Source organism: Melanostigma gelatinosum, assembly GCF_949748355.1.
Source record: "Melanostigma gelatinosum genome assembly, chromosome: 1".
Lineage (NCBI taxonomy): Eukaryota > Metazoa > Chordata > Actinopteri > Perciformes > Zoarcidae > Melanostigma > Melanostigma gelatinosum.
This window is the reverse complement of record NC_136634.1, coordinates 8,433,112-8,446,144: the sequence shown is the minus strand read 5'-3', so window position 1 is coordinate 8,446,144 and position 13,033 is coordinate 8,433,112. Positions and strand designations below refer to the sequence as shown.

The window sequence follows — 13,033 nt, the reverse complement described above, 5'->3', positions numbered from 1 at the left end:
TTATTTGTTTTCAAAATAATTAATCGGACAGCAGCAACTTGATAGAAAATCTTCAAAATTAGCAGGAATTACAGTTCAAGTGTACATATTTTTAATCTAACAACCATTTGGTCAAAACTCAAACAGGAATACAAATCCAGTTAGTCATGTACATTTTGTACATAAACATAAAATTGTACAGATCGGCCCCATTGTCACTGATACTCGATCCAGCCTTTTGAGTGTATAACGGCTAACCGATATCGGTATTGGTGCATCCTTATATCGCGGTTTGTTCTTTATACGAAAACAGTTTTCCAAAAATTTGACTTAACAAATTGGAATATATCGCCTTGCTTACCGTATTGTAATGTATCGCAATACATTGAATACACAGCTCTAGTTGGTAGTCGTTAACTTCTCTCCTTAAGTTTTCATATATTCAGGCTTGTGACTTGTTCATGTTAAAGAGCCGGCTTGTGCTCACCTGTTTGTACTGATGATTCAACCATAGTGAGTTTTAAGTCCATTCAAGCCCAACACTGTCTATGAAAATGAATAGGACCTTTACTTCAGTAGCCCCGGACACTCAAAATAGCTTCTACCACTTTGCAATTCTATTGTGACATGAGGGTGTTTGAAGGAGAGTGGAATATATTGAAAATGTATTGGTCTCGTTTGGCTTTAATAATACAAATGTTGTAACCTTGTAGTGTCTCAAGCTGCCAGGCTGTGGTAGTGAGCTCTGTTGTGGTGGTCCCATTCATATCTTTTCATGTGGAGAGAGAGCTGGAGGGCAGCAATCTCCTCTCTGATGTATCACCTCTCACACCGATGGTTGACACTCTGTCACTGCCTGATAAAACATTTGGAATGACACATAGCTGCATGCACAGTTTGGACATAGCTGCACTTGCTGGAGTTTGCACACGTTGCTGAACAGATGCACACACGGACAATCACACACGCACACGGGGACTGGGCATCCAGCCATGTCGGCACTTCTGACTTTGTTTTGTCCTTCACATTTTTTGGTTCAGTGAGATAAGACTATGCTCGTCGTTGCCTTTGTCTGACTCACATTTCCTAAAGGAGGATTTCACAATATAATGGCACATTTCAGCAAATGTAAAATTCTTACACACTAAACAGTCTCTATTACCACAACGTTTTTCTATTACAACACAACAATATTCTATATCGCCCACTTTGGCATGCATGTAAGTAGCATTGTCGTGTTTGCCCCGTAGGATAAAGTTGTTCTCTGATGTAGACTGCATATGAAAGAAGAACACTTAATTTATCATGAAACATCTGCGCTGGACTGATACTGACAGACAAGAGTAATTTACACAGCATTGATTCAGACCAGTGTGTTATTTTTCCTCCAATACCACACAATGATGTCATTAAGGTCACAGGAGGTAGAGGTTATACCCCGCTGTCTGCCTCTGATTCCTGGTTTCTATCTGAGCCATCGATTTTCTTGTACAGAGCGTAAATGTTCTAGATCGGAGTCATATATCCTCCGGCTCTGTAAAGTGTCCTTCCATCGCTACAGTACATGTGGCTTGGTGAGAGCAACATTTGGAAAATGACCACGAGCAACAATTTGTCAAGCTGCGCTGGCTGGTGTGCTCGATTCACTTTCTTCTTCTCTACGACAGCAGAATTACAGTTGAGTGTTTGCTGACCCAATGCAATAGAGGCTCCATACGGACAGAGTAATATGATTTCCCGGGCTTTTATTCTGTGTCTGCGGCTGGATAGAGAGGAGCCCTAAAAGAGATGGCATCTGAATCTGGGCTGGCATAATGTATGTGATGGGGACAGCAGTAAACACCAGCCTTATTGTGGAGTATAGGGGAGAAGGAGAAGGACATATCAGGGTCATGGGATTCTATTAAGGCTCCCAGTAAAGCGTCATGTGAAGCTTTGTTATTGAGTATGGTAGTATATTGACCTATTTCTTTCTCTGCAGGTCAGAGGTCTAGTGGCAGCCTGCTAACCTGTCCGATATGCTAACCAGCAGCGCTCGAGAGATGGGGACCGTTTGTAAATGTCGACATTAAAGTGGTCCCATGTGGGCCAAAATGAACCATGAAACTACACACAGTCAATATAATAGCAATCATAACAATAAGGGCAGATGATGGTATCTTCTGCTCAGTTCAGAGTATGAACATAAAAGACTGTAAATGCTTGCCCCTCACAATTTTCTTTTATTTGGAATGATATACATATTAACAGGAGACACATGAGATAAGACGATGGTGTAAATTGTACAACTTTTGTTTCAGTTATTAGACACATGCTTAACAGGGCATGTTTATGTACGTCACGTTGATTTTAAGCTTCACTAACCTATATTTTACAACATTAAAGTCCTTAATAAGCCATTAGCTCAATAAGCAAAGGTATGTCAACGCTTTGTTGCATTTTCTTTGCCTTGGATGGTCAATATCAATAATTCCTTAATGCAGCTTAGAAATGAAATGTGCTCATGATAATGAGATTGAGACAAATATTAAGGTCACCTTAATGTCCTAAACAACATTTTACAATACAACTCAAAGCTCTGGATAACGATCCGGTGTTTAAGCTGAATATTTCAAAAGCGCACTGGAGCACATTGAGGGCTATTTTCAGTAAAGTGCATCCACTCTGATATTGAATCAGTGTTATTTGTGGCGTAAGAGGTTTAGAGTTGTTGTTGCTCTCATGAACGGATTTCTCCCCAGAAACTACTGAGCCTGTTGGTGCCTTTCATAGGTTGGACCAAGGTTAGGAACGTCATCTACCTGTGCCAGAGCCAGAATCCAAACAAATATAGCAACAAGCGTCAATAAAAAAGGTGGAGCCATCCAGCCTGTGAATAAAAACAGTTTACACCGCCATGCCTTGAAGGCATTTCTTTAAAAGAAAGGAGTTGGTGCCATTCTCCCCAAGAGAGTGCAGGAAAAGTTGAGTGCTACAAAAGATTCAGTACTTTCTCTCTTGATGGCCTTAATGAGGATCAAGTTAAAGGAGCTGTAAAATAGCAAATAGTTGATGTTACTTTAAATGTTACAAAAGCATCATCTCACATCAATGAACATGATAATGTTGAAGCTAACTGCTCCTATTACTCGCACGGCTTCAGATTTGGCTGAAAATGACATCAAGAGAACGGATACATCAAGCTCAGTGTTTAGTGAGAGCAAACCCCCCCCCCAACAGAAAAAGATGAGAAACAAGAAGCGAATGTCCGACTGAATAATGCCGTATTAACAACGTGGCAGTTCAGTCAGAACATCGTGCTATGTTGGGTGTGCTTGAAAAGCCTTTTTTTTTTTTTTTGCCTAGCCAGTGCCGGCTGCACCCCAGGATAAAAAAACAAATCGTGACCTAGATAGTGTAAATTGTATTGGTCTTTGAGAGGTCATTTCAAAAAGGTAATCAATACAAGTGATTTTTTTCAGTCGCACTGATTTAAGTGTGGATTCGTACCATTTGAGCAGAGGGCTAAATGATATATTCAGTAGTGGAACACAGCTGTTAGTAGTGAATCATTGTTATGTTGGCAATGGGAATAAGTCTTTACATTTGTATGTTGATGCACCGCCTATGACGTTACTAAAAGTTGGACTCATACTGTTTACATGCGTTTGTTAAATCTATCGTCCGGCTCAATGTTGCATCTCATAGGTCATTTTCTGTTTCTGGCTCTCATCCCGTCTCCTCTCTCAATCACAGGCATGCCCTCAAGGTACCGTGACATCCACACTGCCTATTTACTGAAGGGTCATAAAGAACCTTGCCTGCCTCAATATTCCCATATCAGCCTCTGTTGTGCTACAAACCACACACTGGTCTGGCAGCCAGAGAAGCATCTGATCAAGGTTGTGTAATCGCTCTGGTAGCCAATAGCCCTGTGCTCTTCGTATCTAAAGAGCTCTTCAATTTTATTTCACTGTCCCTGAGACAGCAAAGGGGTCATAAGCGCATCCCTGAGATAAACTGTGGCATACAGTGTGCATATGCATTTGTGTGCGTGCACCTCTATGCGTGCGTGTGACTGCACTGGACAGTATATATCCACATGTTCGAGAGAATCTTTGACACAGGGATTGTAATGAAGTGAACTGGCAGGCTAGCTGAGCATGGCTTTATATGCTAATGCGTTTGTAACTTTTCATCTAGATTCGGTATTAGAGCGCAGCCTGAATGTAATAAGCTGACAGCTTTTTTTTCTTGTTACCACTGACATTTTTCTGCATTTTTCTGAATATATTATTCCTTCTTATTTCGGACAAGTTGAGCCGAAGATATCAGGCTGGCTGACTTATAATCTACCAGCAACAGCCACCTGGGAAATACAGTTTCACTGTCGTATTCCTTGATAAACAAAGGAGGACATGCACTCCTGGTAGACACACAAAGGCAGGGAAGAAGAACTTCATTATCTGTTATTGTGGATTGTAAACAGAATATTTTATAAGGCGTCAACATTTTTGCAGTAGTTCTTTATTGCAGTTATGGATTTGCTTATTTGGAGAGCATTGTTGTTCGGCTTGTGTTATTAAAAACAGACACTTTGATAATACAACAGTTTTCAACATTTTCCTCTAGTTTGATTCAATAACCTCTTCATGAAAACATAACCTCTGAGGATTCACTCAGGTTTAAAACAATATTTGTCATTATTTTGTGCACTGTGTTTAGTATGTGCTCTCCCTGTCCCAGCGTAAAGTCATGCTCAATTCATCAAACCAAAATAAGGCAACTGTATATTTTCCATTTGGCTCACAGACGCGACTGGTAAAGTAAAACAGACTATGCTTTGATTATATCTGTTTTTTGTCAAAGAGGTGAAGAGAGCCATGGTCTTCTGTTGTGTCTATGGAATGCGAGTGTTCTTCTTTAACTCTAAAAGCAGTGATTGTGAACAGTACCCCATAGCGTTACGGTTATAGCAACATAACATAGATTACATGCCTGTCTCTTTCCATGTTTGACCTGTCTGCCTTCCCTCAGAGGGCTCCCAGGCAATAAGGTCAGTGGTCACTGGGAATTGCAGGTCTGGTGTTCAGAGCGAGTGGCATGATGATGAATGGTTGTAATCTCACACTTGTTACAGGAATTGCAAACACTTAACTTGGGGGAGGGTAGAATAGGAAGCTTTTGCCTGCGTTGGGTAGGTGAACACGATATTTATTATAAATATACATAAACATAGTACTTCCTACTTCTTTCTCTCTATTTAAATACCTTGTTTACCCTATACTGTACATGTATTATGTATGTACACAATGCTCTGTATGTTGCTACCATTACAAAAAGCCATGCAATATCTACAGTACAGTATATAGTCTATCTATGAAACCTACACTTGTTCTCAATAAATAGTAATAAATTATCCACCTCTTGTTTTTGTACATTCTATTGCACATATTTACATTACTGCTTTGGATTAACATGTTCCCTTTTTCATCATGACCTGATGTCAGTTGTAGCTGCTCGTATTGACGGTATACCGTAAAGACAATGAGATCCTTCACCCCACGTCCTCAGACGACAGACACTTCTGTCGGGCGTCTTTGTCCTCAAATGTCACCTTTTTGTTCCTCTTTGGGTCAATCCAGGAGTTGTGAATAATGGCATTGTTAGGGGTAGGATCCGCCTCAATGATCGACACCACTCGCTTCTTCATCTTGCTTTTCAAGACTTTCTGGAACTTCTGCCGAGTGAAGGCATAGAGTAGAGGGTGAAAGATAGTCGTCCCATAAGCCATCACCAGGAAGCCCAGTCTCAACTTGACCATTAGGTCACTGGGGCCCACACTCAGGATGACTGTGTTGAGCACTGTGATGGGCGTCCAGCACAGCATGAAGGTAGACACGATCAGGAGGGACATTCTGAAAACCCTCTTTTGGCGCTCTCGCCTTTCTCTGTGGCGCTTAACAGCCCTGCGCAAGGCGATGATGACCGAGACGGAGGTACGCATACCCAGTGTGGGGTTGCGGCTGCCACTGCTCTGGGATGCATCTGTGGCCTCATGCTGTGTTGTCATGGCTGTCATGGATGGACTTTTTTTCCTGCGAGCCTTCTTCTTCTGTGAAGCGTGGAAACGTGTGCCAATGCGAATGTTGAGTGCCTGCAGGATCTTTGAGTAGGTGATGAGCATGACAACGGTAGTAAAGAAGAAAATAGGAATCTGAGCAAGCAGGTGGTAGTAGAGGCCGAGTTCTGTGTAGTACTGGTTCGTGTGGACCATATTCTCCACCACTGTCTGGTTCAGATCAGCCTGGCCATGGGCGAAGAAGCCCACCTCAATAAAGGGTACGAGGAAACTAACAAAGGAGAGCACCCAAATGCCAGACAGCAGGGTCAGGGCGCGGCCCATGGTCAGCACCCGGTTGGCTGGTTTGACTGAGATGTCGTAGCGATCGAGGGTGATGGCAAGCACGTTAGCAGCAGTGGCAACGCTAGCAAAGGAGACGCAGGCTTCATGGAAGCAGCAGACGAGTGCAGTGTCTCCCTCCAGGGAGAGCAACACCACCACGATTGTGAGGGGGATGCAGCACACACAAATTAGCACATCCAACACATGGAGGTTCATCGTGACGATGTTACTGACGGAGCTAATGAGGTTCGACTTCATGCAGTAAAGGGCAAGGACTGTGAGGTTAGAGCTCATGCCCAGGAGGATTTCCAGCATGAGGAAGCCAGTCAGGGAGACCTGGAAACTGACAGGATAGGGATACGGGCTAGGGCTTGCCGGACTCACGGTGCGGCTGATGGGCTCAGTGTTGTCGGTGACCGTGACGTTGCTCATGGTGGCTTCTTGTTCAGGGCAGGGAAGGATATGCATTATCCTGCGTGTAGAGAGAAGAGAAAAAGAGAATTCATGAAGAGGAAAAGGAAGAGGTCCATGTTCATGTGCATCCCTAGAAAGTGGTAATTAACACACATCTGCGAAATCTTGTCAGACGTAATGCTGCTGATAGGAAGCGTATTGAGTTTTGAATAAGAAATGCTGAGATCAGACTCTCAGACACAGTGCTGGAACTGTTTTTCCTATCATGCCCTGCAGATTAGATTGTCTCACTCCGTACATGGCATGACTAACTAGTAACTATCTTGCCTCAATCAGCTTCTGCCTTTGCTATCACCATCATTGATCAGACCGTTGCATCCACAGCGGAGGCACATAACAGAAACACTTTGGAAGAAATTAAATTCTAATACCCTCATAGCCTTAATGGTTTAGTATGTTGAGGCTTTGTAGTGGCTGAGTGTTCTTCTGAGCCTCAGCTGAACAGCACATTCAAGCTGACGTAGTTTTTTAGCATTTACCGTATACATACTGAATATAAACCAGAGGTCATGAAGGCCATGATGAAGAAAGCTTATTGTAGCCCCAATTGGCTGTGATTAATATGATATAGGGGGGAGTTAGGAAACAACATAGTTTAACGTCGTTTCTGGCAGCATTTCAGTCATTGCCAAATTGAAGGAGGTGGTTCATAACTGACAAGAATATTCTGCCAGAAGATGATGTTAAGTTTGTCTACAGCACTCATCCAACTTCAGAACACAAGATGTTTGTTCAGACAGAACTTCAATAATTGGAGGATCAAGTAGTGCACCAAAACAAGAAACTTATTTGAAGCTGTAATCAATAATGGGTTAGAGGAGAGAAATCTATTACACATGCACTCTACAATAATGATACAAATAAAAGCTGACAGGGAGAGAAACAAATGTTTTTTTTTAAACATATTTACCCTTCCCGCCAGCACTATCTGAATACCAGGGCTGTGTAATCAGGCCATAAAGTCCATGTTGCATCCACAGAGACGAGCATCACATCCAAACATAGCCCTTGGAAAAGAGTTTCCGCTCCAGCAGAGCCCCCCGGTGAGGCCTTTCCTTTCACTGCTCGTCCCTCCCAGAGAAGCTGACAGCCCAAACAACACCTGTCCGTCTCGCCAAAGACTGTCTGTGGGCAGCCAGTCTTTTCTTCCTGACCTCAGTGATAAGAAAGCTAAGGAATCAGCCACCTGCACCCAGTGGGTTTTAGAGTATATCGGCTAATGTCCTCGACAAACTTTTTTTCAGATGTCTGGTCCGTTTTCTTTGGTGATGGTGGGAGCTCTGATGGATGAGTGGAACAGGGATAAGATGTTGGAGCCACCTCCTGTTTATAATCTCATGATATTCCCAGGCAGGAGAGACGCAGCCAACCAAGAAAACATAGACACACAGTCTCTTTCCCCTGCGCAGGGCTGGAATGTGCTGCTCATTGTGCGATGATTCAAAGCCTTGCCTTTTTGTCTACAATGAGAAGATAGTAGTCAGATCTGTAAATACAAAAAAACAGTTACATCCATCAGCTTGTACTCCAAGAGGCAGAGTTTGTCAGTCGGCCATGTAGAGTCCCCCGGTGTACACCATAGTATTGTCCAGAATCTGTCCAGGAGAGGTCAGTGTGTCCGGGCAGCATCCAGGCCCATGTCCCCCCTGGGACCACTAATGGAACAGACCTTTATTCTCCACCTTTCTCATCAGTCTCTGTACGACTGGCTCCAGCTGCCATTGACATGTAAATCGAGCACAGGTCCTCGACATGCTGAACCCTCAATCACCAGAACTGCCGTGAGTGGAGGAGATTATTTGAGAGCACGTGTGTCCATTCACCATGGCATGTGTGATCACTGAGATATTTGTGATCATCACTTTTTTTTGTATGTTGTGGTAGTGGGGGGGGGGGGGGGGGGGTTGATTCAGGAATTCAGGAGAAGGTCATCCTCATGAGGTAGTGGGAGCGAGTTCATGAATCTTGTGGATTTGCAAAAAGATCCCGGTCTAAGAAATGGACTTCAGGTAGAGGGAGCTGCATGCATCATCTGCCTGTCCGTCACTTCCACATCTTTCTCTCACAGCGACCTGAAGAGACAGAAAGGATAGGATAATGATGAGAGAGAGAGAGTAGGAGGAGTAGCACAGGGATGTGTGAGGGATGCGTTATTGAAAATAAAGATATCCTCAGCAGCGAGGCGACAAGGAAACTCTCATTAGCATAGCAACAAGCCTCTGATGTCTTATCATGTTCCTGCGTATCGCCTGATTCACTTTACATCTCTGCTATTTCATTAACATAACAGTAGCACTAATCAAGGGCTTGCAATAAAACAACTGGTATTAGATAATCCCACTTTCCCGTTTTTCGGATTAACTGTAGTAATATGTTGCTATTCTTGTTGTTTTTGTGTCAAATATTACAGTAACGTGCTTCGTGGTAATTCGTGTATGTCACTTGTACAGCAACAGGGGTGCTAAAAGGGTCATACCATTTTCATTATAGGCCAGACTTGCTTCGAGCTTTAGTGGGAACTTGTCTTGAAGACATGGATGGCCTCTCGTGTGTCACTATATATTATCCATGTAATCTCTTCAGAGGAACTTGTCGGTCATTTTTCAAGGTTGTCTCAGTGAGGGATGCCATGCTTTACTATGCCACAATGTCAGCAGAAATGGTCACTGAGTACCATGCTTCAGGACTAGATTAAAGAGAGGATCATGTACGTCATGAAGATCTTAAAGTGAACAATTGCATTATCAGGTTTCTCCTATATTCAGCCGAGACAGTTTGGAATATTTACATGTGTAGGAATACGACACAAACAGATATCGTAGTGCATAAACAAATGATCAAGAGCCTTTTAGAGTGTGGTGTTTACATTAACAGCTACTTGGAATTGCAAGACAAGCTTTTTTAATCAGTTACTAATAGGTTTCACTTGAACCATAACCAGTGTTACTCAATGAGTCAACAATACATTATACCTGAAGTTATTCAGGAAATAATATTGATAGTTTCTAATCCAATGCATTTGTTGTGGTGACAGAGCTGTTTGGCAATGAGTTTTGTTTTTGTCATCACACACCTTCTACGCCACTTATGGCAGAAAATCAAACCAATAAATAAGAGTGCCCCGTCAAAACACGGCAGAGCTCACCATGCAGGGTAAACACAGATGCTTCGGAGCTGGTCCGCACACCACGCTGTCCCCTCTCCTTGCAGCCCTGCAGCAATCTAGGTCGACCGATTGAAACTGCTGGTTGATCTCCTGCTCCTTCAAGCAGTAATCCACGAATAGAGATTGAACATTGATGAACATGCAAGGGTCACACAACTGAAAGATGTTCTGTCCCTCCAAAGTCCACAGAGATTAGTCCTGACAGGGATGTTGGTGGGATTCTTCTCCTCCCTTTAATTCTTAACCATCCATAGGGACAGGTTTGTGAACACTCATCTCACCAACTCTCTGTTGCGCTCCCTCCGTGCCTAACTGTCTGGATAGAAGTGCAAACCATCACACTCCTGGTATCTCTCTATCTCTCGCTTTGCACTCCTCTCTTTCCCTCTCTCCCTCGTTCCCGCTCTCTCTCTCTCTCTCTCTTACTGCGGAGGTTTGCAGTGCTCCCCCAGTCATGATTGCTGTTCTGTAATAGGCTTAACCCTTTCCTCTCCAGCGAGGGGAGGTATTTCCTTTTGTTCTCACTCTAACCTCTCTTCCCTGACAGTGACTGTGGCATCCCTTGTGGGGCTGTAGTGATTTGGAAAAAAAGCTTCTACAGTACTACGCTTTAGCGTAGGGACTTTAGATGGCACTGCGCTAAACACACAACCTGCTGCAGAGTCAGATAGGCAGACTGTTGAAGGAAAAACAGCAGAAAATACAGGAATACAGGAATAATTTATTATTTAGCTGTGTCACTATGTCGTGGACAATGTGTTTTTGCATAGGGGGAATGATGAGGATGGGGAGATATTGTTTGTATTGATTTTGCAGACATACATAGCTCTTAATATGCGTGTGCAAGTGAGCATGAGAGACAGCAAAAGTGACAGAGAGAAGATCAATTCTTGAAGCTGTGACTGGGAGGAATGGATTATGCAGGAAGGAATAAAAGTCAGAAAAGAAGAGTATGGTGGCTCTCTGATTGATAATTTCAATTAAGTAAGATTAAGTAAGACAGATCAGTAAGAGCTTGACCACCCTCTATTTCTTTGTCGAGGCTCATTTGTCAGGTGCAATTATTGACGGGCATCCTGGTACCTGACAGCGTCCAGTTAAGAAGAGGGGGGCATCTGTCGCGTTGGCATGGCTAAGTGATAACTTAACGATTAAAGCCCACAGAAAATACATCAGGTGTAGTTATTCTGGTGGTGACAGTTCAATAATTGCACTTTGCCAGGCAGATGCTTCAGCTTGTTTTCAAGGCATTTGAAGTTGGCTTGCTGCATTGGAACAGTGTTTAAAGCTTTAGAAGGGCTTGTGATGTTGTATTACCTTGGTAGTAAGTAAACTATTTCTCAATTAAGTTTTTGATTGACAGAAAATGAATTGACAGTTTTAAGAATCAATTCATCATTGAAGTAATTCACACAAAAATTGATAATGACAATAATAATCGCAGCCTTATACCTCCTGGCTAAATGTTGACAATTTTATGTCTCCACATTATCTAAATATGATGTTGCCCTTAGGTCATACATGTTGTAAGCGGCATGGTAGGCTTTGAAGTTTACGTCCCTGATACAGTGCCAATGTAGAACGAATTGGAGGTTGTGGGGAAAACTTCAATTACAATCTGGTATTATTGAGGGCATTGGATGCTCTTGATCATACAGAGATACGTGTTTCCCTTCCACTTGACACAGGAGACCGCCACTAATTTGAGGATGAAGAAGAGCAAATACTTTTGTTAAGCGGTCATTAATTCTCACTGGAATACATGTGATGGAGCTTTGCACGTGTCAACAGAAGTTGTATGTGTGGATGGAGTAAAATGAAAAAGCCTTATCCGTGGTTGTTGTTAGTTCGTGAGCAAGTCTTTTGTACAAATCTATTTGTCAATAAGGTTGGGTGCCTATGTGTCCCTTGGATTGCATGTTTGTGTACCTCGATGTCTGCAGCCAACATCACCTGCCTCCTACACGGGATCCATCTGTACGCCTCTGGCTGTCAAGACTATAATTACACAGCACATCAATGCAAAAGCCTGCAACTAAAGGCGTTTCATAAGAAGCATCCTGAAGAAAGTGGAAAGTGCACATTGATATGAAAAGACAGGACCGACCACATGACAGCCTTCCCACATCTCTTCAGGAATCCTAGTTTAAAGAGGGGTTTACATGCTGCTGCAAAAACACTGCATTCCCAAAACGTAAGAGTTCAATAGAAGAATGACGTGAATATTTCATTCTCATTAATATTTCATCCAGCTTTTTCTGTCTGTCCCCAGACTCCTCTGTCTGTTATACACTACAGTTTTTCCTCCCCTTTCACTCCGAGTGCCTGTAGACGTCCATTGATGCGCCTGTTGATCCTTAAATGTGTGCATTTTTTGCATATCCTACACTTACTGCTTGTGCACGCCATCTTCAGCACTGTGTATGTGGTGTTTCTGTCAAGAGGGCCATCTCATCTGCATGCCAAACATCAGCAGGCAATCTCTCAACAGTAGGATGGCAGCCTGCCGGCCCAGAGGACCCAGCACGCAGACTTTTATCTCCTCCCTGCAGCAGGCGCCCTACACTTCCATTTGGTGCCACTGTGATTTGCTCCAGAACAGAGCTAGCTCAGCGCTAATGGAATGGCTGGTTTCAAACGTAGTGGACTGCTGCTCGATATAAATTGTCCTTTTCGCAAAACCCTCAGGAACTTGTGGTCCAAACTCACATGGATCTGGGGGGTCATACAGAAATGGAGAAAGACAAATAAGGTGTCTTAAAGGTGTCCCTGGAAGCTGCTGTTTTTATTCCATATCATTTACATCCACTTCCCAAAGCATAGAGCACCACAGCAAAAGGAATTGGCTTCATCTGTGCATGTAATTTAGCACAGTATATTGTACAAGGTTTTTTTTTAAGTTAATTTGGTTACACAATAGATTACAACCCTCAACCGACGCCGTCCCTAAATTGTAGCATGATTGAAACTGTGTGCATGAAAGTATGTCCGAGGCTTTAGTGGCATATAGTGGATTAGATAATTGAGGC

At 43.0% G+C, this 13,033-nt stretch overlaps 1 protein-coding gene across 1 annotated transcript; it reads right to left on the bottom strand.

Annotated features, from left to right (window-relative positions):
• Positions 1–5,515: 5,515 nt before the first annotated feature.
• LOC306784553 (G-protein coupled receptor 22-like) lies at positions 5,516–7,869 on the bottom strand (the record flags this gene model as incomplete). Its single annotated transcript, XM_079278587.1, has 2 exons — positions 7,749–7,869; positions 5,516–6,836 (listed from the first exon to the last, which is right to left on the bottom strand). The coding sequence occupies exon 2, from the start codon at positions 6,830–6,832 to the stop codon at positions 5,516–5,518; it is 1,317 nt and encodes a 438-aa protein (XP_079134713.1). The 5' UTR covers positions 6,833–6,836; positions 7,749–7,869.
• Positions 7,870–13,033: the final 5,164 nt, after the last annotated feature.